The sequence below is a fragment of the Nyctereutes procyonoides genome, unplaced genomic scaffold, assembly GCF_905146905.1.
Source record: "Nyctereutes procyonoides isolate TBG_1078 unplaced genomic scaffold, NYPRO_anot_genome, whole genome shotgun sequence".
NCBI classification, from domain to species: Eukaryota; Metazoa; Chordata; class Mammalia; order Carnivora; family Canidae; genus Nyctereutes; species Nyctereutes procyonoides.
The window spans coordinates 997,605-1,025,397 of NW_026575043.1; the positions used below are offsets into that span (position 1 = coordinate 997,605).

A 27,793-nucleotide genomic window follows, 5' to 3' on the forward strand; every position below is an offset into this window, starting at 1 on the left:
TTGAGATCAAGTCTTGCCTCAGGATCTCTTCTCAGGGAGGAGTATGCTTTTCCGCCTTTCCTGCTGTCCTCCCCCATGCTCTCTTTCTAAATAAATAAGTATATATCTTAACAAGAAATGTGCTGTTCCTCAACCAAAGATAATATTTGTTATTCCTCAAATAATCCAGGAAGTTTCCAGGGTTCAAATATTTCTAATGATTAATTTAGTCTGACTGTATTGTTTCCTGACACTATTATGATATGATCATGTTGGGATGTTTGCTATCAGTCCATAGTATGAAAGGCACCTTACCACATTTTATAGAATTTTTATGTGGAGATTAAAACAGGAAGACTAAATTAGCTAATATCATTACTGTTAAATAATATTAGTAAAGTTTATAAACTTAAGTATAGATTCAAAGTGGAAATAATTTGGCAATAACTTTGAATCTTTCCAAAGCCATTTTAGGGCAACTTAACCTTTTGTTCAGAGTTTTGATGATTTAAGGAGGAAGAGTCAAAATCTGGGAGTTACCCCTGTTCTGACTGAGGCCAAACAACTGCACACCCTGGGGGGCGATAGGCCCACAGTCAACCCTCCATCCTGGGGTGACTCACTCTCCCTTCCCACTACACATGGTCCTCCCTCACTGGCTGCTCTTTTCAACCACATACATTTTCAAACATCTGCACAATCAGCTTGCCTTTTAACAGTTAAAGCAAGCTATTACATTAATGCAAATACAGTATTAATAACGGTTTAAACAACCCCCTTAGATTTATAGAATAATTCATATTTTACAGCTAAATAACTAGGAGTCAAATAGGTTAAGTAGCATAAGCAAGGATACACATTTAAACTATGACAGAGTTGGGATTCAATTCTAACTTTCAGTAACTAGTCTATGCTCTTTCCACTGCTCTTTATTGAAGGAAAATAAAAGTTAAAGACTTGAAGGGAAAGGAAAAGGGTATTTTCTGAAATCCACGGCTAAATCTGAATCCTAACAATTACTGTATACACCATGAGAAATTAATGATTAGCGTCTATTCAGAAGGAGAAATGTTTTCCTAATTTCTAGGACATCTGATAATTTCATGGAAACCTGTATCCAACCTCTGAAAAGGGTATCACTGCATACAAATGGGGAATCAAACTGAGGTGTTTATTCTATGTTAACTAACTGGAATTAAAATAAAAACTTAAAAAGATAGAAAAAATAAACTAAGGTGTCTAAAGATTAAACAGCTTAATCATAAGATATTTGAATCGAATATAAAATTAATTCTATCTGGACTAATGTTTGCAGTGATTCGGAAGTCACTTTTGGGCATAATGTGTAGATTAGATTATGCTTCTAAGTCAGAAAATGTTATAGTGATGAAATCTTTATATACTCTTGGATAACACAGGTTTGACCTATATGGGTTCACTCACACAGATTTTTTTTTATAAATACAGTTCAGTGCTGCTAATGTATTTTCTCTTCCTTAAGATTTTCTTTTTTCCTTAAGATTTTCTTAATAATATTTTCTTTTCTCTAGCTTATTTTACTGTGAGAATAAGTATAAAATACATGTAACATACAAGATATGTGTTAATGGACTATTTATATTATTGGTAAGGCTTCTGGTTAGCAGTATACTATTCGTAGTCAGCTTTTAAGGAAGTCAAAAGTTATGCACAGATTTTCAACTCCATCAGGGTGTCGGTGGTCCTAAGCCCCACATTGTTCAAGGGTCAACTGTATTGTCTACTCACAGTCTTAGAGGTTTCTGCACTAACAGGGTCAGAAATTCTCATCTGTGCATCCTAACATATCGATAATTACTCCCTTGACAGAATTAATTTGTTCAGCCTCAAAGGAATTAGGGCTAGCGTTAGTATTTTACATGGGATTCAGGATCCTACAGTATAATACATTTCAAATATATATGATTTGCAGTTATTAACCAACATTCATCAGCAAATGAATGCAATAAATTTATTTTGCCAAAATATATCAAGCAACGTTTTTTATTCACCTGTACAAGAATAAATATATCATGTGTCGTGTTTTTAAGCAAAAGTTGATGAAATTAAAGAGAAACATAGTTTCACAGTCGTAGCTATATATTTTCACATATATATTAATTGCTTTCTCAGTATTTGGTAGAAATAGAAAAAAAAACAGTAATGACACAGATGTTCTGAACACATCAACCATCTTGACCTAAATGATACTGATGTCACAGGCCACCTTGGCAGAGAATTGTCCTCAGAATGTAACTGCAGCTTGTTTTCACTATGGCAAGTTTCAAGGGGAGGTCTCTGGGAAGAAAGGCCTCATAGCACCTTCAAACCTGCACAACGGACACCTTCCTTTCCTGCAACAGTTGTCAAAAGAAATGGCAGACCTCAGTGGGCACACTATCTGGTGGGTGGTAACCATCCAGAACTTTCATGAAGATGCCTGTGTGAAGTCTCTAAGAAATCATCTGACTAAAAATTTTCAAAGGAATTCAACATTTTTGTTATCTTGGGTAAGTACATATTTGATGTCATAGAATAATGAAACTTCTCATTTTACTTTTCTATGATTGTCTCTATTGGGACTCTTTAGATAACATTTATAAAGAAGCTTGCCATATTCCCCTAACATAAGGCATAATTTGTATGGCAATAACACTAGTTAACACATTAAAAATTATCGCAGAAAAAATATGGTAGAAAGATTATGGTAGAGAGATTTTTTGCTTTTCAGATAGCCAATCAATTCTGGACTTTCAGAACTATCAATTACACAAAGCAAAATAAAAAGAATGTTTTCTTCATAAAGAAGAAAATACTGGCATTGTTAAAAAGAATTGGAAAGAAGTTACTTTTTAGGCTTAAAAAGTAAGTATATTTTTTAACTTAAATTTTATTATCAACTTCAACTGATAATTTCACACAAAATGGATGTGAAAAGTCTTTGTCGAGTTTTGTAAGCCCTCCCTACATTGATAAATATTATTTTTAATAAGTTGATATTCTTCTATTACGAATTCACTGTTTTGAATGGTTATTTTTTAATGATCCTCTACGACAATAAAATACCTAAATGAAAAGAAATTTGAATTTATCTTAAAAAAAACCCACTTCTAAAGATAGTAAAAACTGAGATCCAACAGAAGAATTACTTTGGTATCAAAAGTATATTGTGGTACCAAAAGATAGTATATTGTGATAGAATACACGGTTTCTTGTGAAAAATCTTGAATTTGTCTACAGGGAGTACATCAGGAATGAGAGGAAGATCCCACATGATAAAAAAATTCATATAATTTATTTTATAATAGGTGTATGACACTCATTCCACATTCACATTTGTTCTGTTATACCTCTTTAAATTACTTCAGCTGGATGTTGGACCTCTCGAAACAAAATAAGCCTTTTTCTTTTTGATTCTGTCTTAAGAATACTCCCAATAAATTATGTCAAGACAGGGACTCCTGTGTAGCTCAGTCGGTTAAGTGTCTGCCTTCAGCTCAGGCCATGATCTCAGGGTCCTGGGATGGAGCTCTGCTTCAGCTCCCTGCTCAGCAGGGAGTCTGCTTCTCCCTCTCCCTCTGCCCACCCTCCTTTCCCTCTCCTTTCCCCTCCCTGTGCTCGTGCTCTGTCTCAAGTAAATAAATAAAAATTAAAAAAATTATGTCAAGACAAATATTGTGTACAATACAGATTATGCAAAATAAATGTGCCTTTTAAGATATTAAGTTACCATTGATATTTTCTTAAGTACAAAAGAAAAAGAAGTATTGAAGTGGAGGCTATTTTTTAATCACCAGATCTGTAACACATATTATGGGATGCTACAGCACCACAAGAGTAGAATTGTAAGCATTACCTAACTTAAATCTCCAGTGTTGAGAAATGATGTATGCAACTCTGCGCCAAAGGCAAAAGTAATATTCATTTAAGGTATTTCTTACCTGCATATTGTTAAAAGTAATTTCCACTTTCAATGTAAAATTCCTATTCTATAAATATAATCCTTCCCACTCATATTCACAAAGGTCATCTTATAACTTTCCAGCATATCTATGATTTGTAAACATTTTATTACACTCATATTTACAGAAGCTTTAAAAAAAAATACTGTCACTGGTGGAGCACCTACCAGTTGGTTAAGTGCCAACTCTTGATTCTGGCTCTGGTCATGATCTCAGAGTCCTGAGACTGAGCTCTGCGCTGGGTGTGGAGCCTGTTTAAGATTCTCTTTCTCCCTCTTCCTCTTCCCTACTTGTGTGTGTGTGTGTGTGTGTGTGTGTGTGCGCGCGCGCACTCTCTTTCTCTTAAAAATGTATTTTCACTGGTTTTAATAGTCTATTAACAATTGGAAATGAATAACAAATAAGCAATAATGAAATGGGGCCTTTGAAGGCATTGTACAGAAGAAAATCAATTCAATGAGGAGGGGAAAGATACCTTTGTTAAGTCAATCTAAAGAGGTTTAAAATTCTGAACTGTTGTTACTGTCCAAACTCTAGACCATGGCAGAATGCATGGTAATTCCCCTCAAGTTTATGATTCCTATGTGGGAAAAGAAAATATTTTCTTCTCTAAAAGTTGGGGATGATTTTTGATACATATAGAGATTTCTCAATGGCTTTTTCTCATCTCTTACCATAGAGCTTACATTGAATTAAGAAAAAAAATTATAGGTACAGCCTGGGTGGCTCAGCGGTTTAGCGCAGCCTCCAGCCCAGGGAGTGATCCTGGAGATCTGGGATTGAATCTCACTTCGGGCTCCCTGCATGGTGCCTGCTTCTCCCTCTGCCTGTGTCTCTGCCTCTCTCTGTGTGTCTCTCATAAATGAATGAATAAAATCTTTAAAAAAAATTATAAAACATTTGACAACAAATGTAAATTCAGGCAGTATGTTGTGATAGATCCACTTGTAATGTTGAAGAACAGACAGAACTAGTGCATCAAAGTGAAGGATTGATTTCTGAATGTAATTAATCAGTTAAAATTAATAAGCATCAGAAACTATTACTGCTTGCTTACTATCTACAAGGCATTTTAATAACAACTTAATACCTGAAATGGTGCTAAAAAAGGACTAAAAATATAGTAGCCTTGTGATCAAGGAACTTACATACTAATAGACATATAAATATAGTAATATTAACTAGAAAAACTGTCATTTCAATGTATAAAAATGCAACTGGTTAAGAGGAGGGACAGAACATTTTTAAATCAAAGAGACTCAGATAATTTTACAAATATTATGTGAATTTAAGCTAACCACTGGAGCATGGGAAATATTTGGACAGAGGATTTGCATGGGCACTGTGGAAAGGGGTGATGTCATGGTATTAACGGTTAAAGAAAAATGAGTTTCTGAAAGGTAGAATTCTCTTATAAGGTCTAGAGTATATCCAGCATGCTGGGAGGACTATACAAGTAGATAAAGAAAACAGGGCTGGGGTTGATTATTAATTAGGTGACCTGTACATGCATTATACATTCAGTAGCAAAAGCTGCTTTATTCAGTGGATAACAGCTAAGGTGCAGACTTGTACACACCACTTCTGAACCCCACTTATCTTCGGTGTGACCTGGATTAATTTACATGGGATCTATACCATAGTTTTGTCACATAAAAAATCAATATGAAAATACTTACATCCTTTTATTAAGAGTTTTGAGACTGTATACTTAGTTTTATAACATAAATAAGATATATGGTTTACTTTGTAGGGGAAAATATATGCTTCAGTAGAAAATTATGCATTGTGTAGACTCTAGAGGTACCTTTGGGTTATCTGATTCTGATCCTGTGTAAAGGATATATATTATTATTAATTGTAAATTATAGATGATAAGCTGAAAGCAATAGAAAATAACTCTTGTCAATGACATGTGAACTCAGTTCTGTTAAGTTGAAATGGAACTGGTTTCTCTCCCCATAGCAAAAGAAGCAATTTTTTTGTCTCCTTTTGCACATTCATTTCAACATTCCTTCACTTCTTATAAATTTATTCTTTTTGACTTTTAATTTTTATAAGGTTTAAAAAAAATAATCTCCACACTCAACTTGGGATTCCAACTCCCAACCCTGAGATCAAGTGTTATAGGCTCCACTGACTGAGCCAGCCAGATATCCTTTGCCTTTTTTTAAAGCTGGTTATTAAATTTGCCTGATTCCTTTATTGAGTCGAATAAAATATTTAACACATGTTTATTTTATATTTACATGAAAATGTTTTCACTGTTCTAAGACTTAATTCTTTTTTACTAAATATTATTTTGCTAAGATAGGTCCATATTTTGCGTGGCTATGGTTGGTTCCTATTGACTCTGGATACACTTCAGGGCATTTATCCATATTTTTAAAAACCCAAGCATTTGACACATGGGTTAATTTTATTATAAGCACTAAGTAAATAGCAGTGTTTGAAAAAAAAATCACCTAGGACTGCATAACTAGTAGCACATTGTTGCTCTTGCTCATTGTTGCCTCCCCAAAACCTTTTTCAGTGCCCCTTTTACCTCTTTATTCCTTAAGGTGTATATGAGTGGATTCAACATAGGAGTCACTAGGTTGTAGAAGAGGGTGAGAAACTTGCCTTGGTCCTGAGAGGAGCTGTTTCCTGGCTGCATGTACATATAGATGATGCTCCCATAGAATAAGGAGACCACGGTGAGGTGGGAGCTGCAGGTATTGAATGCCTTCCAGCGGCCAGCAGCAGACTTGATCTTCAGCACTGCTGCAGTGATATAGCCATAGGACAGGAGAATAAGAACGAGGGGCAGGAGGACGATGAGAATGGCAAAGGTAAAGGCCAGCATTTCTACTGCACGGGCGTCCACACAAGCCATCTTAATCAGTGCTGGCATTTCACAGAGGAAGTGATTGATCCGGAGCCGGCCACATCTGGGAAGAGTCATTGTGAGTGGGGACATGACGATGGCATTGACCAGTCCGCTCCCCCAGGCCACAGCCACCAGTCGTAAACACAGCTGGGGGTGCATAATGACCAGATAGTGGAGGGGTTTGCAGACTGCAGCATAGCGGTCATAAGCCATCACAGCCAGGAGGATGCACTCAATGCTCCCCACAGAAAGGAAGGAGAAAAGCTGGACCACACAGCCAGCATAGCTGATGGTCTTGTCAGGGCCCCAGAGGTTCACCAGCATCTGTGGGATACAACTAGTACTGAAGCAGAGATCTAGAAAGGAAAGATTGGCCAGAAAGAAGTACATTGGGGTATGAAGTCGAGAGTCTAATATAGACACAAGGATTATGGTTGAATTTCCCAACACAGCTACTGTATACAGAATAAAATTTACTATGAAGAGCACTAGCTCCAGCTTGGGACGATCAGAGAAGCCCACTAAAATAAAACCATACTCTGAGCTGCCATTGGATTTTTCCATGGTCTTCCTTTCACATCGTCTGTATACCTGGTAAGAATAAAATGAATACTTGATCTATATTTTATGAAAGCCAATGAATGTTAGGAATATTAAGGAACAGATAAGCCATCAAGTCTAGCAACCCATTCTATACTAGGATAGCTTCTGCCCAGCTACATAGACCATTCATCATTTGTTCAAACACAAAACACAAATTATTTTACTGTTGGGAAATTCCAACTTATAATCATCATCCTTTTTATTAAGTAGGAATTTTTTCCTTCATTCATAAGTATTTCAACTTTATTGACTATACATCATTTCTAATCTCTCTTTATGCAACAGCCATTTAAATATTTTCAACTCAACTAAACTAAATTTTCTTTAGGCCAAGAAGTTGAATTTCCCACAACGATTCTCCCTATAACAGGTTATCAAGTCTGTTTTCAGCTTGTAATTATCTTCCATATACCCTCAATGTTGACAAATGACCTTCTGGAACTGCGACAACCAGGGCTAAGTTCAGTATCCAAGATGAGATTTGAAAAACACGAAGTACAGGGAAACTACTGCCTATCATGAGTTGGATATTTTTTTTCAAAGATTTTATATGTTTATTAGAGAGAGAGAGCACAAGCAGGGGGAGGTATAGAGGAAGAGGGAGAAGCAGACTCCCCACTGAGCACATAGCTGGATGTGGGCTCCATCCAAGGACCCTAAGATCATGACCCGACCTGAAGTCAGACATTCAACCAACTGAGCCACCCACATGCTCCGGATGTTATATTCTTACTAAGATGCCAAAAGTTGGGACGCCTGGGTGGCTCAGGTGTGGCTCATCTGCCTTCGGTTGAGGGTGCGGCCTGTAGTCCCGGATGGAGTGCCACATCTGGCTCCCCGCATGGAGCCTGCTTCTCCCTCTGCCATTTGTCTCTGCCACTCTCTGTGTGTGTCTCTAATGAATAAATAAATAAAATCTTAAAAAGAAAAAAGATGCCAAAAGTCTGCAGTTACTTCATAGTGTCAATGTTATCTTTTTACTTAGGTTATAATTGGATCTACTAAATATTCACTTATTCCTATGAAATGCTGTCAACTCGGATCTCTTTCATTCATTTCTTTGAAAGAAAAAGACCTTCTGAACCGTAGAATTCCAGGATCAGGGAAGATATTCTGTCCAGTAATAAAATGGCAACTTTGGGTATATTTGTCTTCTGGTAGTCTTTTAGAAACATCAAAACAACATGATTAGCTTGCAGAAGAGAGATGGGTAGCAATAGGAAGGAATGGAGAAAGAAGGAAGGAGACTGTAGCACATAGAAAAAAATTAAATAGTAAATTGAAAAAGATTGACCCTAATATGGCTAAAAAGAATAAGGAGATCAGGTTCATAAAAAACAGACTCATAGTTGGAATAGAAGATCCTAGGATAATTATGACCCAACAGTGAAAGGGAGACAAGTATGAAAATAGCAGAATAGCAGAAGGAAGGAAATAAATGCAATTCACATTGACTCCTTGATAATAGAAGCAAAAATAAGAAGACTAAAATTATTAAATGGACATGATAAAATATCTACTCTGTTGTGTGATCTAGAGAATCTAGGGCTGCTTCAATTAGTAATAATATATTCAACTAGTAAGCTGGAAAAAAATAAAGGCAGAGTAGAACACAAATTGTGTGTTGTTGTCACAAATGTTTTAATTTTCTTTTTTTTTAATTTTTATTTATTTATGATAGTCACACAGAGAGAGAGAGAGAGAGGCAGAGACACAGGCAGAGGGAGAAGCAGGCTCCATGCACCAGGAGCCTGATGTGGGATTCGATACCGGGTCTCCAGGATTGGGCCCTGGGCCAAAGGCAGGCGCCAAACCGCTGCGCCACCCAGGGATCCCCTGTTTTAATTTTCAAATAAAATACTTACCTTGGGTGAAAACTTCTCAACTTCAAAGTTCTTACAGTAAATTTATTTTCCACAGCCAAATACAATATACCAGAGTAAAAGAAAGTTTTCTTAATTTTCTCTAATCATTTAGGCTTACCTGGCTGTAACTTTCCCAAGGGATTTAGGGAGAACACGTAGTAATGTTTTTTCCTCAGCTTGGGATTTGTTACTTGGGATTTTGTGGAAGATTGTGCAGTTAATATAAGTGGAAAATAACAATGGGGTGATGTGAGGCGAATGCACCAGAAATCATAGAGAAGTAGTTACAAAGATCTCAACTTGTCCACAGAAGGGATGACATGCAAGCCCTGAACTGATTTGCATGTGTTACATTCTAGTTTCTTCCTGAAGAGATGTAAAAGCTGTGTGATTTTTTTCCCAATGATTTGACTAAAGTGATAGAATAATGGTATATCCTTGCCTCAGAGGAAAAGTACAATGGAGTAATTTCCATAGGGTAGTTAAATTATAGAGAAAAGAGGCAATTGCAATAGGAAACTAGCATTAGCATCCTTTCCTATCTGCCCACCATTTGGGGAAAATACCCAGCCTTCAGAAGACTTTCAGGAGCCTTTAACCAAAACCCAAGGCAAAGACTTCCTGCTGAGCCCAGAAGATAACCAACACAGATGTGAATGCTCTTATAGATCCAGACAGAAAAAAAAAATGGAGGACTAATTTCTTAGCATCAAATACAGTGCCTAGAGGTTGGCATAGCATGTTTCCTTGTTGAGATCATAGGGACTGCGTACTCCTTTGGGTAATTAGCAGGGCTGCAGAAGACACTAGAATATATTCTTAGGAAGAATCTTGGAATAACACCAGATGATTAGAAATCAAAACTCGTAGATTATTTTCTTGGTTTCTATCTGGAGTCATATCCTCAAAATTTGATCTTTTATTTTTGTAGTTAACTATTTCTGGTGTTTAGTGGGGCAAAAAAACTTCAGTTTGGCAATATAGAGCAAATATGAGCAGCTTTTGAACACCTCTTTATCCTTAAAGTGAGATTTAGTCTGTTTTCTGAGGAAAAAAAATTTAAAGTCTAATTTCTTTCCATCTTAATATAATTTTCAAAAAGATAACACAAAAGAGTATGTCAAGTTTCCCTCTGTCACTTGATTTGTAATTTTTATTTTCACTTAGATTGGTTAAAGTTCTTGGAATATAGTAAACATAAAATAAATATTTGAAATTTGATCAATTGATATTCTTTAAATTATATTCAAACAAAAAAATGGAAGCCACACTGATTACCCTTGTGAGAAAGTAAAATTGCCTCCAAGAAACTCCAAAATGATAACATCACCTCTTGCAACCAGTGAAATCAAGGACTAGAGAGAGTCTTCTAAGAGTGATGATAGCCTAAGAGTAACCATGAATCATATTCCCTGATGTGACGTATTCCAGCTTATACATTTTCCCCAAACTGCTGTTATTTGAAACTCATGACTAACCCTTAAAAACTCACTTCCAAAGCAAAACATAGATATAAGTTTTCCGGGTTTAAAATGGTATTTTATAGTTATAAAAATAATAATGACGTAAAAAAAATGTAAGAACCAAGTGTTACAGCTGATGGACCAGCCACAATGATAAGTCCTAGACTAGGCCTGCTAATCATTTTTGAAAACAGAGCAAAATAGCCACAACACATATTTGGAACAAAGCAAATATATTTAGTATCAAAGGGCTTTTCCAACAAATAACTTTTTCAGATAAAGATGATACTTGACTGCATAAGACAATGGGAAAAGGCTGAGATAAAATGTAGTAAAATTGTAATTCACACAATCCCAAAATACATAAAACTTTTTCAACCTTATTTATAACTAAATAAATACAAATTGAAAATAATGAGATATTTTCAGTTTGGTAGTATTCTATCAGTGAGGATGTGAGAAGATGGCATTCATATGCTCTATGTGGGAATGTAAATCAGGCTTAAATTTTTGGAGGACAGTTTTACGAAATTTAAATTTGGCAAATGCAAAAGTCTTTGACTCACTAATTCCAATTCCAATCCTAATTTATTATTAGGATTGCTTCCATAGATGTGTAAAGATATATAGCTACATCTATCTATATATATATCAGTTACCTTGTGGCTAAAAAAAGAAACAGACAAAATCTCCATTCACTGAATTAAATAAATGTTTGCATTGTTGTAAAATAAATAACATAAAAATTACACAAAAAATGTGGTGTGTGTGTTGATATTACTATCGATATAGAATTGATATGAAGTTGATATGGAAACAAAAATAAAATATATAAAGTGTATTCCAAGTATATGTTAAATATTTTAAATATATTTATTAAGTATATTGACTATATAGAATTATATTAAATATAAACTCTATTTTAAGACATGTTATAATTAATAAAATTATTAAAATATAATTATGTTAAATATAGGAAATATATTACACTTAAAATTTTTTCAGAATTTCAGAAATAGTGCCTTCTCACTTCTATGCTTCCATAAATATGCAAAGATAATTGGTGTTTGGAGGAGATGGATTTTCAATCTTCATTTTTTAAAATAAAAAAATGTTAACATGTAACTATATAACTGCATAAAAATGTAACATATAATCATGGTTATGTTCTTTTAAACATTTTTTTTAATTTTTATTTATTTATGATAGTCACAGAGAGAGAGACGCAGAGACATAGGCAGAGGGAGAAGCAGGCTCCATGCACTGGGAGCCTGATGTGGGATTCGATCCTGGGTCTCCAGGATCGCGCCCTGGGCCAAAGGCAGGCGCCAAACCACTGCGCCACCCAGGGATCTCTCTTTTAACCATTTAAAAGAGTTAAATAAAATTTTGGAAGTGAATAAAAATAATTCAATTTGAGTTTAATATTTAGGTTTGACTCCAGAACAATCTTAACCTCACAAAGAATACGTATCTTTGCATTTCACTCCTAAAGCATGAACATTATTGTGATTGGCTGCATGCCCATTTTACAGACCTGGTGATTCCATCTTTGTGACACAGAATCACACAGACCCAGGGCACTCCAGCTGCTGAGATTTATGACTCGCAGTAATGTAGCTGTATAATTACATTTAGCTCTCCATCATTCCTTACAGCACCCTGGAATTTGGTAGGAGATAAATTATTTTGCCTCTTTCACAAGTTGACATTTAGGTAGAGAAAACAAATATTTTTCAAAATCAAAGCAAGAAAAATGATTTGTAGCACTGAGACCAAATCATAATTCAGTTGATAAAATCTAGCAGTTTCTACTGGATATTTGCCTGATCCCCCTAACTTAAACTTCACTTTGCTTCTGTGGGCTCAAATGGAACCTGGAAACATAGCATTACCATAAGTGTTTTTGTACAAACTAGTAGTTTTTTAAAAACACAAATTTCTTCTTTTTTCAGGGTAATAACGTGAATAAGTATGGAAGAAATCAGACATAATAATAATACATTGTTTCTATGAATATTTTACAGGTCTTTATAGGAACATAAAACTGATGAATCTAAATAACTAAGAAGAAAATGCAGGGTTTTTAGTCTTCTGGTTTTTTTCTCTTTTCCCTTTCTTCTAAGCAAAAATAAACTATAATTGCCTACTATTTCAGTGAGCAAGTGACTTTTTTACTGTGATAGTTATGTTCTAAAGGGGTTGAGAAAGAAAGATTGAATTATAGACTGGAAAAACTGAAGAATGGGGAATGTTTGAATCTGTTGAAAAAAGCGGTTTTTCTTAGTCCATTTCTGCTTTCTGGTAAAATTGAAATATGGCTACATTTACTCATGTGACTCCCTCTGGACAACTGGAGAATCTTAAGGGATTCTGGATGATGAGGTCCATGAACAACATTTAAAACTAGAGCGGGTGGGAGAGCAATTTTCAACTTCTATAGTTTTTATAAAAGTTAGAAGGAAGAACAAGACCCTGGAGAGCTCATTACAAAGATTCTTAGACTAGGGTGACAAAGATCTCATCTCTAGGCCTTCAGGGATCAGCTCTTGGAGAATAGAACTGATTGTCATGTTCTCCCCCATGCTGTGTGCAGCTATTAAAAAGTTTCCAATGAGTTTCATTATAATTCACAGAATGGAGCAATCTCTAGGGTTATCTGCCTTAGAGGAGAAACAATCAAGAACTGTCTGCAGTGGAGAGCTAAGCTGAGTCAGCCCCTGTCCCCGTGGGGTTCCTAGTTGTACAGTTGCTGCTCAGAGCTACTCCGCAGCCCCGGGGATTTGCTTAACAATGTTATTCACACTTGAACTTTCAAACAAAACACCAAATCTCAACTTTCCCAACATAACTGGAATAATCATCCCCTCACTTCTGGATGGCATTTTGTTGAGCAGAGATTTACTAGGAGTATCTAGGAGAGCTTTCTCTATCAGTGACTTTTTTGTTGTTCTATAATTACTCTTCTGTTGTTCTATAATTTAAGTTCTCATAAAAACTTGTAATGCAGGATCACTCTGGGAATGCAATAAACTTTTATTTATCAAACATTTGTAGTCATTGTGAAAGACACATGGTGTATGAATAAATTTTATGCATCTGCCCTTAAGGAGACTACAATTCAAAGGAAGGTAAGAATGAGGAAGTTATAATATTGTGTCAAAGTTATTATCCTATTCAAGACAGAAAAAAAGATAAACATTGGCTTATTGATTCTATTGTGTTGTTAATTGCTCATTATTTTCCCATTCTACCATATTTCTCTTTCCTTTGGTATTATATTCACTGCCTCCTTCCCAATGCCTAGCAAAGTGTTAGCACGTAATAGTAATTCAATAAATAATATGTAAATATATCAATTAGTCTATAAGGTGATAGTAAATATAATATGTTGAAGACTTGCTGTCTTTTACAATGAACATTTTGTAACAACAAAAAAAGCACAGGTAGGGCAACCTGGGTGGCTCAGCAGTTTAGCGCTGCCTTCAGCCCAGGGCCTGATCCTGGAGACCCGGGATCTAGTCCCACGGCGGGCTCCCTTTATGGAGCCTGCTTCTCCCTCTGCCTGTGTCTTGGCCTCTCTCTCTGTCTGTCTCTCATGAATAAATAAATAAAATCTTAAAAAAAAAAAAGCACAGGTAGTTTTGATAGAGTAGATTAGAAATGGTGACATCTGATTGTCTTTTACCTTCATGCATCTCCATTTACCATAAGTAAATATTTCTGTTTATTTACAACTATGTACATGTAGTTAAATAATAATAAATAACATATAGTTAAATAATAAAAATGGTAAGTGGAAACAGATGATATGTATAGAAAAATTGAAGATTCACATATATAAAGTCCCAGAAATTCCATAACTATGGAAAAACTTGCACCTATGCCCAAGAGATAGATACAACAATGTTGATAACAGCTTTATTTGTCACAGCAGACGATTGAACAGCATCTAACTGAATATCAATTGGAGATTAATACATGGCAGTCCACTCATACAAAGGAATATACCACAGTATAGAAAATGAATCAAAATGGAGGAATCTCATGTGACATTAAATGAAAATGAAGAAAGTTTTGGTATTGGTTGATTATTGATTGCATGTAAACAGTAGAAAAAGAACTGACTTGTGGGTGTTGCTTGAAATTCTGGTTTGACCAACTGAATCTTCTCTATAATCTCAGTTTCAAACATCTCCCTCATAAGCAAAACCTCTTATTTTTCCAGCTGACTTTGTCTTGAAATCTACTTCTAATTATCCTTCAACCACTCTAATTCTTTGGTCTACTTTTTTTTTTCTTCTTCCTTCCTGTCCTCTTTCTTTCTTCACCAAAATTTGCAATATCAAAACTTTGGTTATGTTCAACTCTCTACCAACTGCCTACCTCTCTTAATGTAGTTCAGTATGACTGGAGAAAACTCTATCTTGCTTCTAATCTACAACCACACTGATGATTTACCTCAAGTAAATCCTCAGTGCTGCTGGGAGATTGTGCCCTACTTCCTTAATCCTGTACCTCCCACTGGCACATCTCCTAGTTCCTCAAACCACCAACACCTCCTTGCTCACTCTCACTCTCATAGTTTATGAACTTTGCATGTAGTTTTCCTGAAAAAAAAAATCAAGGCAATCAGTAGAGAACTTTAGATTTCTCTTTAGTGACCGCCTCTAACACCTGCTGACGTCATGCCCTTCTTCCTGTAACTGCAAATGAACACTAATTGTCAAAGCAAAGCCAGCCCCTCCATGAGTTGATTATGTTCCATTCTGCCACATCTGCTCAGGAGTATAACTCCAGAAATTTGCTCATCCTTCTATATCATCAAGTTCTCACTTTTTACTATGTCATTCCCAGGAAGAAACCAATATACCATTAATTCTAACACCTTAAAAAAAACTTTAGCCCCACTTTCCCCACCAGGTATCTTTTTATATAATTTATTCCTCTTCACAGAAAAATTTCTCAAACTCTACTTATCCCATTCTTTTTAAAACCTACTGTAGTGAGGATGCCTAGAAAGGGGAACCCTCTTACACTGTTGGTGGGAATGCAAGCTGGTACAGCCACTCAGGAAAATGGTATGGAGTTTCCTCAAAAAGTTGAAAACAGAGCTACCCAACTACCCAGCAATTGCACTACTGGGTATTTACTTCAAAGATACAAATGTAGTGATCTGAAGGAGCACCTACACCCCAATGTTTATAGCAGCAATGTCCACTGTGGATAGAGCCCAGATGTCCGTTGACAGATGAACAGATCAGGAAGATATGGTACATATACACAATGGAAAGCTACTCAGCCCCCAGGAGAACATGAAATCTTTCCATTTGCAACAATGTGGTGGAACTCAAGGGTATTATGCCAAGTGAAATAAGTCAATCAGAGAAAGACAATGATCATATGATCTCACTCATTTGTGGAATTTAGGAAACAAAACAGAGGATCATAGGGGAAGAGAGGAAAAAACAAGACGAAATCAGAGGGAGACAAACCATAAGAATCATAGGAAACAAACTGAGGATTGCTGGAGGGGAGAAGGGAGGGAATGGATTAACTGGGTGATGGGCATGAAGGAGGGTACGTGATGTGATGAGCACTGGATGTTACGTAAGACTGATGAATCACTGAACTCTACCTCTGAAACTAGTAATACATTACAATACAATGTTAATTAATTGAATTTAAATATAAAAAAGGAACAAAAAAGAACAAAGAAAAAAATGTTTTTAAAGAGATTCATTATATTTGAGAAATAAAGTTTAAAAATATTTTATAATTGGATATATATTTTATTGAGATATAATTTATATGTAATAAAGTTACAAATCTCAAATGAAAAAAAAAACCTGTAGTCTGGAATTGGACCCCACTGCTATACAGAAACCATTTTTGTCAATGCCCCAAATTGCCTCCAATTTGCCAAATACAATGGTGAATTTTGATCCTTATTTGGGTTAATGTTATCTCCTTTTTATACATGTGATTGGCACCAGAGAACAGATACATGAGTAACAAGGGTCACTGGGAAGAATGCAATAATTCAATTTAAAAATGGGCAGAGGATCTGAATAGACATTTCTCCAAAGAAGACATCCAGCTGACTAACAGACATATGAAAAGATGCTCAACATCACTAATCCTCAGGAAAATGCAAATCAAACCCACAATGAGATACCACCTCATGCCTGTCAGAATGGCTAAAATCCAGGAGACAAGAAATAAGAAGTGTTGGTGAGGTTGTGGAGAAAAAGGAACACTTGTGCACTGTTGCAGGGAATGTAAATTGATGCAACCACTCTGGAAAACAGTATGGGAGTTCCTCAAAAAGTTAGAAATACCGTATGATTCAATAATGCCACTGTTGGGCATTTACACAGGGAAAATGAAAACACTGACTCAAAAAGATATATGCACCCTTATGTTTATTGAAACATTATTTACAACAACCAAGACATGGAAGCAACCTAAGTGTGTATCAGTAGATGAATGGATAGGAAAATGTGATACATATACACAATGGAATATTACACAGTCATAAAAAGATGAGATCATGCCATTTAAGACAATATGGAGGGACTTAGAGGGTATTTATGCTAGATGAAATAAATCAGACTGAGAAAGACAAATACCATATGATTCCATTCATAAATTGAATCTTAAAAAGTGAATAAACAAATAAAAAGCAGAATCAGAATAATAAATACAGAGGATAAACTGGTGGTTTCCAGAGGGGAGGGTTGGGGGTTGGGCAAAATGGGAGAAGGAGAGTAGGAGATACAGGCTTCCAGTTATAGAGTAAGTCAGGGGAATAAAGAGTAGAGAATAAGGAGTACAGTCAGTGATACTATAATAATCATGTACTGGGACAGATGGCAGCTACTTTATGGTGAACATAACATAATGTATACACTTGTCAAATCACTAAGTTGTACACCTGAAACTAGTGTAACATTGTGTGTCAACTATACTCAAATAAAAAAGAAAACAAAAAACCCCAAACTACATTTTCCTTAAAAATGGTTGGGATTACAAAATTAATTTCTCAGAATTGTAAAAACAAAAACAAACAAACAAAAAACAGGAGATGAAGTTAGTTTAATACATTTAATTCCAATTAAATCCATATTCTAAATGAATACACATAAAGAGTTATATATATTTTTAATAATAGCTTATGGAATTCCCCTATAAATCATTTTCTACCAGTACAAAATTATATGACAGGATAAAATCAAATTTCAATTTTGATTTCTTTTCTATGTCCTTATAATTTATCAAGTTTCACGGACATTGGCTTTGAAACACGTATTTGCTTCTAGTTATTTGACATATCATTTATTAGGACCTTTTGCATGAATTCATTTTCACTGAGGAAAGTATTATGTGTTCAATATACTCTATTAGTATTTTGCTTCCATTTACTCTTTTAATGATATTTATTTCTAATAGAAAAGAGAGAACTGAAATTGGAACTTGCCAATAATGCATGTTTATTTCTTTCATCAGTTAGCATTATATTATGGCAAAAATATATGCTGTTACTGCAAGTTTGAAGAAGAAACAAACAAATGTATTTTTCAGTTACTGTATTCCTCATATGTATAATGTATTGGTGGAAAAAAACAAGGAGAAAAGCAACATAATTAAATAACTATAGTGTAAATGAATCACTCAACCACCAAGAAACCCAACTAAAAATGTAAGCACATGCTACTTCCCTGGGAATGGATGAACGTCTCAAGGAGACATGATGAACATGCAATGAGATGGTTATTGTGCAAAGTGTATGAAATAAGAAATCATTAAAATCACCACACGGCATGCTATTTTAAAATCTAGGCTGTAAGTGTTTTGGGGTATAAGAGATAATAATAGAGGGATAGGGCATGATGGCGGAGGAGTAGGGTCCCCAAAGCACCTGTCCCCACCAACTTACCTAGAAAACTTACAAATCATCCTGAAAACCTATGAATTCGACCTGAGATTTAAAGAGAGAACAGCTGGAACGCTACAGACAGAAGGGTTTTCGCTTTTAACAAGGTAAGAAGGCAGAAAAAAACAGAAAAAAGAATCAAGTAGGGGAGGGACCCCATGAGGAGCTGGGCTAAGACCAGGCAGTGAAAGCCTCTGGGACAGGAAAGCCCAGTCCCGGAGAAGCAGGAACTTTAAAAATTCGCCCCGGATTCTTCCTGGATGGAAAGGCGCTTAGCAAGGAATTCGAGCCGAATCGCAGGAGGGGCAGTGGAGCCTCCAGGTTCCCAGGGTCACTAACGGAGGAAGCGCGCCCCCCGGGGGAAAGCTTACCACAGACCCGGGCGGATCTCGGTAAAGGGCCGCAGCATGCACCCGGCGGGGCCTCGGGAGAAGCTCAGGTGGCGGCTCCGGGAGGAGGGGGCTGCGCCCTGCTGCCTTCGGGAGCTATAGCTGGGTGTGCGATTCCAACAGCACAGGCCCCGGATCCCAGGGTGCCGGGGAAACAGTCGGCGATCCTGCGCTTCCCCCGGGACAGGCAGAGACGGGGAGGGCACAGGAAAGCGAGGACTCTCCTGCTGCCCAGGGCCCTGCAGGCTATGCAGATCAGCACCCCCTGCCCCTGCAGCATCTAGGCCCCGGGGACTGGGAGACTGTGGTAGTTACTGCAGAAGCTGACTCCAGAGCTGGAGAGCTGGCCGCCTGGAGTGGTGGTGTTCCTCCTTGTGTCACCCTGTGCCTGGGACAGATCGGGGCCACCAGGGAACAGAGGCCTCACAGGATAAACAGCTCCCACTGAGTCCGGCACCGGCGGGGGTCAGGGCAGCTCCCCCAGGTGCACACACCTGAGAATCAGCGCAGCAGGCCCCTCCCCCAGAAGGCCAGTTGGAAGGAACTGGGGAAGAGCAACTTCTTGACGGAGCACCGCTGGAAAGCTCCAGGGGAAGTCGAGGGATTTACAGTATATAGAACCAGAGGGTACCCCTCCTTTTTTTTTTCTTCCTCTTTCCAGTACAACTCGTTTTTATATCAGACTGTAAATTTCCATTTTTTTCTCTTTTCCCACCTTAACTACAATATTTTACCACCTCTTCATTTTTAAGATTCTTCCTTTTTGACTTTCATATTTCTACAGGTCCTAAATATATTTTTCACTTCTAGATTCCCTTCAACATACTCAACTTAATTTTGGGAGATATACAAGATATGTTTTCTGTTTGTTTGTTTTGTGTTTTTTGTTTTCTCTGCCTCATTTTGCTCTACAATGGCAGAAGTTAATACCCTCTAAAACATGACCAGCATGCACCCAGAACCAAGTGGTATACCATGCAAGTTCATTCTGTGAGATTCCTCATCCCCATTCTGCCCTCCTCTTTTATCTCATTTATGTTTTGGTGGTCAATGTTGGGGCTTCTACAAGTATTTCTGGTTTATATAAATTTGGGACTGAGCATCTTCAATATACAGAACTTAATATACTCAGAAACAAGAGGATCACCCTCTAGAGCCCCTTGGGTAGACTACTTTCTCCCTCCACTACAACTTCTTCACCACCACCATCTCGCAGTACCCCCCCTTTTTTTCTTTTCTTCTCCTTTTTTTTCCTTTTTTTTTTTTTCCTCTTCTTCTTTAGGATTCCTGGACTTTTATTTTTTAATAAAATTTGTTTGTTTTATTTTTTAAATAAAATTTGTTGTTTTATTTTTTTAATAAAATTTGTTTATTTTATTGTTTAATAAAATTTGTTTGTTTTAAATTTGTTTTTCACTTTAGTGGTCCTTTTGTTTTATTTTTTTCTGATCTTTGTTTTCAATTTCTGGTCTCTGACCTCAAAAGAATCCTCTAGGGTGAAATTTACTTAGGTCGTGGTTGATAGTCTTGATGCAACCTACTCATACAGCCACTCTGCACTGAGAAAAATGACTAGAAAGAAGAACTCACCACAAAAGAAAGAATCAGAAACAGTACTCTCTGTCACAGAGTTACAGAGTTAGGATTACAATTCAATGTCAGAAAGCCAAATCAGAAACACAATTATAAAGCTACTGGTGGCTCTGGAAAAAAGCATAAAGGAATCAAGAGACTTCATGACTGCAGAATTTAGATGTAATGAGGCTGGAATTAAAGATCAATTAAATGAGATGCAATCCAGGGATCCCTGGGTGGCACAGTGGTTTGGCGCCTGCCTTTGGCCCAGGGCGCGATCCTGGAGACCCGGGATCGAATCCCACGTCGGGCTCCCGGTGCATGGAGCCTGCTTCTCCCTCTGCCTGTGTCTCTGCCTCTCTCTCTCTCTCTCTCTCTCTCTGTGACTATCATAAATAAAGTTAAAAAAAAATAAAAAAAAAATGAGATGCAATCCAAATTGGAGGTCCTAACAATGAGGGTTAATGAAGTAGAAGAAAGAGTGAGTGACATAGAAGACAAGTTGATGGCAAGGAAGGAAGCTGAGGAAAACAATTAAAAGACGATGAGGAAAGGATAAGGGAAATAAATGACAGCGTCAGAAGGAAAAATCTACATATAATTGGGGTTCCACAGGGCACTGAGAGGGACAGAGGGCCACAAAGCATATTTGAACAAATCATAGCTGACAACTTCCCTAATTTGGGTAGGGAAACAGGCATTCAGATCCAGGACATAGAGAGGTCCCCACCTAAAAAAAAAAAAAAAAACCAATAAAAACTGTTCAACACCTCAACATTTAATAGTGAAACCTGCAAATTCCAAAGATAAAGAGAAAATCCTTAAAACAGCAAGAGACAAGAGATCCCTAACTTATATGGGGAGAAATATTAGATTAACAGCAGACTTCTCCACAGAGACCTGGCAGGCCAGAAAGGGCTGGCAGGATATATTCAGGTTACTAAATGAGAAGAACATGTAGCCAAGAATACTTTATCCAGGAAAGCTCTTATTCAGAATGAGGCAGAAACTGAAACTGAAAGAATATGTGACCACCAAACCAGCTCTGCAAGAAATATTAAGGGGGACTCTGTAAGAGAAAGAGGAAGCCCAGGGCAGCCCTGGTGGCTCAGTGGTTTGGTGCTGCCTTTGGTCCAGGGCATGATCATGGAGACCTGGGATTGAGTCCCACGTCAGGCTTCCTGCATGGAGCCTGCTTCTCTCCCTCTCCCTCTGCCTGTGTCTCTGCCTCTCTCTCTCTCTCTCTCTCTCTCTCTCTCTCTCTCTGTCATGAATAAATAAATAAAATCTTAAAAAAGAAAAAGAGGAAGCCCAAAGAAATAATCCACAAAAAAACGGACTGAACAGGAATTATGATGACACTCAAATTCATATCTTTCAGTAGTAACTCTGAATGTGAATGGGCTAAATGAGCCCATAAAAAGACGCAGGGTTTCAGACTGGATAAAAAACCAAGACCCATCTATTTGCTGTCTACAAGAGACTCATTTTAGACCTAAGGACACCTACAGCCTGAAAATGAAAGGGTGGAGAACATTTACCATTCAAATGGTCCTCAAAAGAAAGCTAGGGCAGCAATCCTCATATGAGATAAAGTTTATCCCAAAGACTGTAGTAAGAGATGAAGAGGGACACTATATCATACTTAAAGGATCTATCCAACAAGAGGACCTAATAATCATGAATATTTATGCCCCTAATGTGGGAGCTGCCAAGTATATCAATCAATTAATAACCAAAAACCGGGAAACCTGGAAAGTAAAGACATACTTAGATAATAATACACTAATACTGGGGGACTTCAACACAACACTTTCTGCAAATGACAGATATCCTAAGCACAACATCTCCAAAGAAACAAGAGCTTTTTTTTTTTTTTTTTTTTTATTAGATTTTATTTAGTTATTCATGAGAGGCACACAGAGAGAGGCAGAGAAACAGGCAGAGGGAGAAGCAGGCTCCATGCAGGGAGCCTGACGTGGGACTCAATCCTGGGTCTCCAGTGTCATGCCCTGGGCTGAAGGTGGTGCTAAACCGCTGGGCCACTGGGACTGCCCGAAACAACAGCTTTAAATGATACACTGGACCAGATGGATTTCACAGATATTTACAGAACTTTACATCCAAAAGCAACTGAATACACATTCTTCTCAAGTGCACATGGAACTTTTTCCAGAATAGACCACATACCAGATCACAAATCAGATCTCAACTGATACCAAAGGACTGGGATTGTCCCCTGCATATTTTCACACCATAATGCTTTGAAGCTTGAACTCAATCCCAAGAAGAAATTTGGAAGAAACAAAAACAAGTGGAGGTTAAAGAGCATCTTGCTAAAAGATGAAAGGGTCAACCAGGAAATTAGAGAAGAATTAAAAAGATTCATGGAAACTAATGAAAATGAAGATACAACCGTTCAAAATCTTTGGGATAGAGCAAAAGCAGTCCTAAGAGGGACATGGCAATACAAGCATCCCTCAAAAAATTGGAAAAAACTCAAATACACAAGCTAACTTTGCATCTAAAGGAACTGGAGAATGAACAGCAAAATCTACACCAAGCAGAAGAAGAGAGTTGATAATTCGAGCAGAAATCCATGAAATAGAGACCAGAAGAACTGTAGAACAGATCAACAAAACCAGGAGTTGGTTCTTTGAAGAAATTAATAAGATAGATAAACCATTAGCCAGTCTTATTAAAAACAAAAGGAAAAAGACTCAAAGTAATTAAATCATGAATGAAAAAGGAGAGATCATAACCAATACCAAAAAAATACAAACGATTTAAAAAACACATTATGAGCACCTATACACCAATAAATTAGGCAATCTAGAAGAAATGGACGCATATTTGGAAAACCACAAACTATCAAAATTGGAACAGGAAGAAATAGAAAACCCAAACAGGCAAATAACCAGGGAGGAAATGGAAGCAGTTATCAAAAACCTCCCAAGACACAAAAGTCCAGGGCCAGATGGCTTCCCAGGGGAATTCTATCAAATGTTTAAAGAAGAAACCATACCTATTCTACTAAAGCTGTTCTGAAAGATATAAAGGGAGGGAAAACCTCCAAACTCATTTTATGAGGCCAGCATCGCTTTAATTCCAAAACCAGACAAAGACCCCACCAAAAGGGAGAATTATGAGACCAATATCCCTGATGAACACAGATGTAAAAATTCTCAACAAGTTACTAGCCAATAGGATCCAACAATACATTAAGATTATTCACCATGACCAAGTGGGATTTATCCCTGGGATGCAAGGCTGGTTCAACACTTGTAAAGCAATCACCGCGATAAATCATATCAACAAGTGAAAAAACAAGAACCATATGATCCTCTCAATAGATGCAGAGAAAACATTTGACAAAATACAGCATCCATTCCTGATCAAAACTCTTCAGAGTGTAGGAATAGAGGGAACATTCCTCAGCATCTTAAAAGCCATCTATGAAAAGCCTACAGCAAATATCATTCTCAGTGGGGAAACACTGAGAGCCTTTCCCCTAAGATCAAGAAGACAGGGATGTCCACTGTCACCACTGCTATTCAACATAGTACTAGAAGTCCTAGCCTCAGCAATCAGACAACAAAAAGAAATAAAATCATCCAAATTGGCAAAGAAGAAGTCCAACTCTCCCTTTTCACCGATGACATGATCCTGTACCTAGAAAACTCAAAAGACTCCACACCAAGATTGCTAGAACTCATACAGCAATTCGGCAGTGTGGCAGGATACAAAATCAATGCCCAGAAATCAGTGGCATTTCTATACACTAACAATGAGACTGAAGAAAGAGAAATAAGGAATCAATCGCATTTGAAATTGCACCCAAAAGCATAAGATACGTAGGAGTAAACCTAACCAAAGAGGTAAAGGATCTATACCCTAGAAACTACAGAACACTTCTGAAAGAAATTGAAGAAAACACAAAGAGATGGAAAAATATTCCATGCTCATGGATTGGAAGAATTAATATTGTGAAAATGTCCATGCTATCCAGGGCAATTTACACATTCGATGCAATCCTTATCAAAATACCATGGACTTTCTTCAGAGTTGGAACAAATCATCTTAAGATTTGTGTGGAATCAGAAAAGACCCCAAATAGCCAGGGGATTCCTGGAAAAGAAAACCAGAGCCAGGGTTATCACAATGCCAGATTTCAAGTTGTACTACAAAGCTGTGATCATCAGGACAGTGTGGTACTGGCACAAAAACAGACACATAGATCAATGGGACAGAATAGAGACCCCAGAAATGGGCCCTCAACTCTATGGTCAACTAATATTTGACAAAGCAGGAAAGACTATCCACTGGAAAAAGGACAGTCTCTTCAATAAATGGTGCTGGGAAAATTGGTCAGCCATATGCAGAAGAATGAAACTAGACCATTCCTTTACACCATACACAGAGATAAACTCAAAACGGATGAACAATCTAAATATGAGACAAGAATACATCAAAATCCTAGAGGAGAACACAGGCAACACCCCTTTTGAACTTGGCCACAGCAACTTCTTGCAAGATACATCTATGAAGGGAAGGGAAACAAAAGCAAAAATGAATTATTGGAACTTAATCCAGATAAAGAGCTTCTGCACAACAAAGGAAACAGTCAACAAGACTAAAAGACAGCCTACAGAATGTGAGATGATATTTGCAAATGACGTATCAGATAAAGGGCTAGTATCCAAGATCTATAAAGAACGTATTAAACTCCACAGCAAAGAAACAAACCATCCAATCATGAAATAGGCAAAAGACATGAACAGAAATTTCACCAAGGAATACATAGACATGGCCAACAAGCACATGACAAATGCTCCACATCACTTGCCATCAGGGAAATACAAATCAAAACCACAATGAGATCCCACCTCATACCAGTGAAAATGGGGAAAATTAACAAGACAGGAAACAACAAATGTTGGAGAGGATGTGGAGAAAGGGGAGCCCTCTTGCACTGTTGGTGGGAATGTGAACTGGTACAGTCACTCTGGAAAACTGTGTGGAGGTTCCTCAAAGAGTTAAAAATAGACCTGCCCTACTACCCAGCAATTGCACTGCTGGGGCTTTACGCCAAAGATACAGATGCAGTAAAATGGCAGGACACCTGCACCCCAATGTTCATAGTAGCAATGTTCACAATAGCCAAACTGTGTAAGGAGCCTCGGTGTCCCTTGCAAAATGAATGGATAAAGACGATGTGGTCTACATATATATATATACACAATGGAATATTACTCAGCCATTAGAAACGCCAAATACCCACCATTTGCTTCAACGTGGATGGAACTGGAGGGTATTATGCTGAGTGAAGTAAGTCAATCGGAGAAGGACAAATATTATATAGTCTCATTCATTTGGGGAATATAAAAAATAGTGAAAGGAAATAAAAGCGAAAGGAGAGAAAATGAGCGGGAAATATCAGTGAGGGTGACAGAACATGAGAGACTCCTAACTCTTTGAAATGAACAAGGGGTAGTGGGAAGGGAAGTGGGCAGGGGGATGGGGTGACTGGGTGACGGGCACTGAGGAGGGCACTTGATGGGATGGGCAGTGGTGTTATGCTATATGTTGGCAAATTGAACTCCAATAAAAACATATACAGAAAAAAGAGATAATAATAGTATTGATAATTGGGAGAATTATGAAAAAAACTTTTCAAAGAAGTAAAAATTAACTAGGCCTGACAATACCTAGGATTTTTGATCTATAAAGGTAATAAAAATGGATGGTTTCATTTAGGAGGAAAACATGAATATAGAAACATAGCAAGTGAATGGAAGTCTGGGTGCAATTCCAGAAGAAAAAATTATTGTGATTTTTATTATGTTGGTGCAGGAATGGTAGTGAAAATTTAAAGATAGGGTTGTGAGCCTAAGATCCAACTTTAAAGTGTTGTTTTGGGGGGTTTCAGTAAACGTCCTTTAACTATGTGGAAAAAAATAGTTTGTGTGTACTTGTGGTATTTCCACAGCAAGGATTTCTGGCTTTTACCACATTCTCAGAAAGGCCTAGGTTCACCAAATTACACAAACATTAATGTAAAGTTTGAAGAAGTTGAAGTTACACAGTTTCTGGTCAACTGGAAGTCTAGTTCAATGAGTGTGTTTAGGCAACAGAACACTATCGTAACTTTCTGTCAAGGACATTTTATTTGAGGAAGATCATCATATAGTGTCTGTGTAGGAATAATGAAAGCAGGGCAACTTGAAGAGAAGTAAATTAGTAAGCCAAGTAAATATTAAGGGCTTACAAAGCTTATCATTTGTTTATCCCTTATTTCTTGATTAAGAAGACTCTGGCAATTAACGTTTTAAAGGCCTCCTTTACCTCTTTATTCCTAAATGTGTATATAAGGGGATTCAGCATGGGTGCAATGATCCCTTAGAAGCGGGACACCATCTCTTCCCGGTCCTTGTAGTGATGGTGGTTGCAGGTACATGGAGATAGCTGTACCAGAGAACAGTGACACCACAATCAGATGGGGACCACATGTCCCAAATGCTTTTTGTCTACCTTCAGCAGACTGGATTCTCAACACTACTCGTGCAATAAAAGCATATGATAAAGGATGAGCGTCAGGGGTATCAGATGGAATAACACACTTACAAAGAATAGTTCACCCTCATTTACTGTCGTATCTACACAGGACAACTTGAGCAGAGCAGGGACTTCACAGAGAAAGTGATCAGCTGCCTCTGCCAGCTGGAGGCACAGCCTTTGGTGCATGATAACTGAATAATGGAGAGGCTGACAGATAGCCACAAACCTATCAAAGGACTTGACAGCCACCAGAACACATTTAGTGGCCCCCAAAGCTAGAAACATGAAGAGTTGGGCCACACCTACCATAACTAATTCCCTTTCTAGTGCTGTATAAATTTACCAGCATCTATGGAACTGTACTTGTGGTGTAGCTAAGGTCCAGGAGTGACAGATTGGCAAGAAATAAGTACATGGGGGTATGGAGTTTGGGGTCCAGCCATGACACTAGAATAATGGTCAGATTCCCAAAGATAGTCACTGTGTAAGAAATGAAGAAGACCACAAAGAGTGGGAGCTTTAGCCATGGTTGATCTGAGAAACTTAAGAGGATGAACTCTTATTTACCCAATTCAT

The 27,793-nt window shown here is 37.3% G+C and overlaps 1 protein-coding gene and 1 pseudogene across 1 annotated transcript; both read right to left on the minus strand.

Moving 5' to 3' along the window:
* Positions 1–487: 487 nt before the first annotated feature.
* Positions 488–7,392, minus strand: LOC129507844 (putative olfactory receptor 2W6). The gene is made up of 2 exons (XM_055322589.1): positions 6,473–7,392; positions 488–521 (listed from the first exon to the last, which is right to left on the minus strand). The coding sequence occupies exons 1-2, from the start codon at positions 7,390–7,392 to the stop codon at positions 488–490; spliced, it is 954 nt and encodes a 317-aa protein (XP_055178564.1).
* Positions 7,393–26,950: 19,558 nt separating this feature from the next.
* On the minus strand, positions 26,951–27,793 carry LOC129508362 (olfactory receptor 2B6-like; annotated as a pseudogene).